Here is a 1,275-nt window from a genome sequence, read left to right on the forward strand (position 1 = left end):
AAAAAAAAAAAAAAAAAAAAACCACAAGTGTATGTCTGTGCTAAATGACTGATCTGAGACTGAACGTACCACATCGTCAAACCCTTTTCTTCTGTCATACCCTTTTCTTCTGTCAATGTGATGGTTTTAGTCTCAAATCTCACCTTAATCCCAAAGTGCAAGTAAAAGAATGCTTCTCCTTAACAATAAACTATCCTCTTCAAAACAAAAAGTATAGGTGAACATTCCTAAATCTGAAAATCTGAACTTCAAAATGCTGCAAAATCCAAAACGTTCTGTGCACTGATATTACTCAAAGGAAATAATCATCGGAGCATTTTGGATTCTGGATATTTGGGATTAGGGACACTGAATCACTGAGTATAATACAAATACTCTAAAATCTGAAATCTGAAACACTTCTAATCCCAAGCATTTCAGACAAGGGATATTCCACCTATATGTATCTTAACCTACCTTGAACATACGAGGTGCCACATGAGTGTCTCTTCCAGACCACATCTGCTTTATGAGCTCAGCATAGGCCTCCGCAATCTCCCCCTTCATCCCCAGAGGGTTGTCTCTGTTAATTTCAGCCTCATACTCATCTTTGAGAAAGTAGTCAGTCAGTGGTGCTGTATTGCTAAGGCACTGAAACAGAACATGATCAGAGCTTATATCCATTCTAGGAAACACATAGATTTATTAGATAAACCAAATTCTATAGGCTGACTGAGAGTCAACCCCAACAAAATGAAGTACTGAGATTTCCTGAAGGCTTACTTCAATAAGGTACAGCTGATAGACCCCTTGTGGCTAACCCCCTAGAGTAGTGGTTCTCAATCTTCCTAATGCTGCAGCCCTTCAATACAGTTCCTGTGGGTCAAAACCCACAGGTTCAGAACCACTGTCTTAGGGGATCTTACCTGCACTGCCTAAGACTTTCCCTCTAAAAAAAGCTGAGGGCAAAAACTAATTTTTTATTTAATAGAAGGTAATAATTTCTTTTTATTTTTTGAGACAGAGTCTCACTTTGGCACCCTTGGTAGAGTGCCCTGGCGTCACAGCTCACAGCAACCTCCAACTCTTGGGCTTAAGCAATTGTCTTGCCTCAGTCTCCTGAGTAGCTGGGACTACAGATGCCTGCCATAATGCCCAGCTTTTTTTGTGGTTGTTGTTGCAGTTGTCATTGCCATTTTACGTGGCCAGGGCCAGGTTTCAACCCACCACCCTTGATATATGGAGCCAGCGCCTTATCCACTGAGCCACAGGCGCCACACCATAACTTTTTTTTTT

The 1,275-nt window shown here is 41.0% G+C and overlaps 1 protein-coding gene across 1 annotated transcript in view; it reads right to left on the minus strand.

Annotated features, from left to right (window-relative positions):
- Nucleotides 1-1,275, minus strand: part of USP4 (ubiquitin specific peptidase 4) — an 83,953-nt gene that overhangs the window by 39,256 nt on the left and 43,422 nt on the right. Inside the window, exon 9 of the mRNA XM_023519518.1 lies at nt 457-630. Within this exon, the coding sequence (XP_023375286.1) occupies nt 457-630 (174 nt within the window). The remainder of the gene's footprint in view (nt 1-456; nt 631-1,275) is intronic.

This window comes from Otolemur garnettii, unplaced genomic scaffold (genome assembly GCF_000181295.1).
Source record: "Otolemur garnettii isolate 467f Iridium unplaced genomic scaffold, OtoGar3 scaffold00179, whole genome shotgun sequence".
Lineage (NCBI taxonomy): Eukaryota > Metazoa > Chordata > Mammalia > Primates > Galagidae > Otolemur > Otolemur garnettii.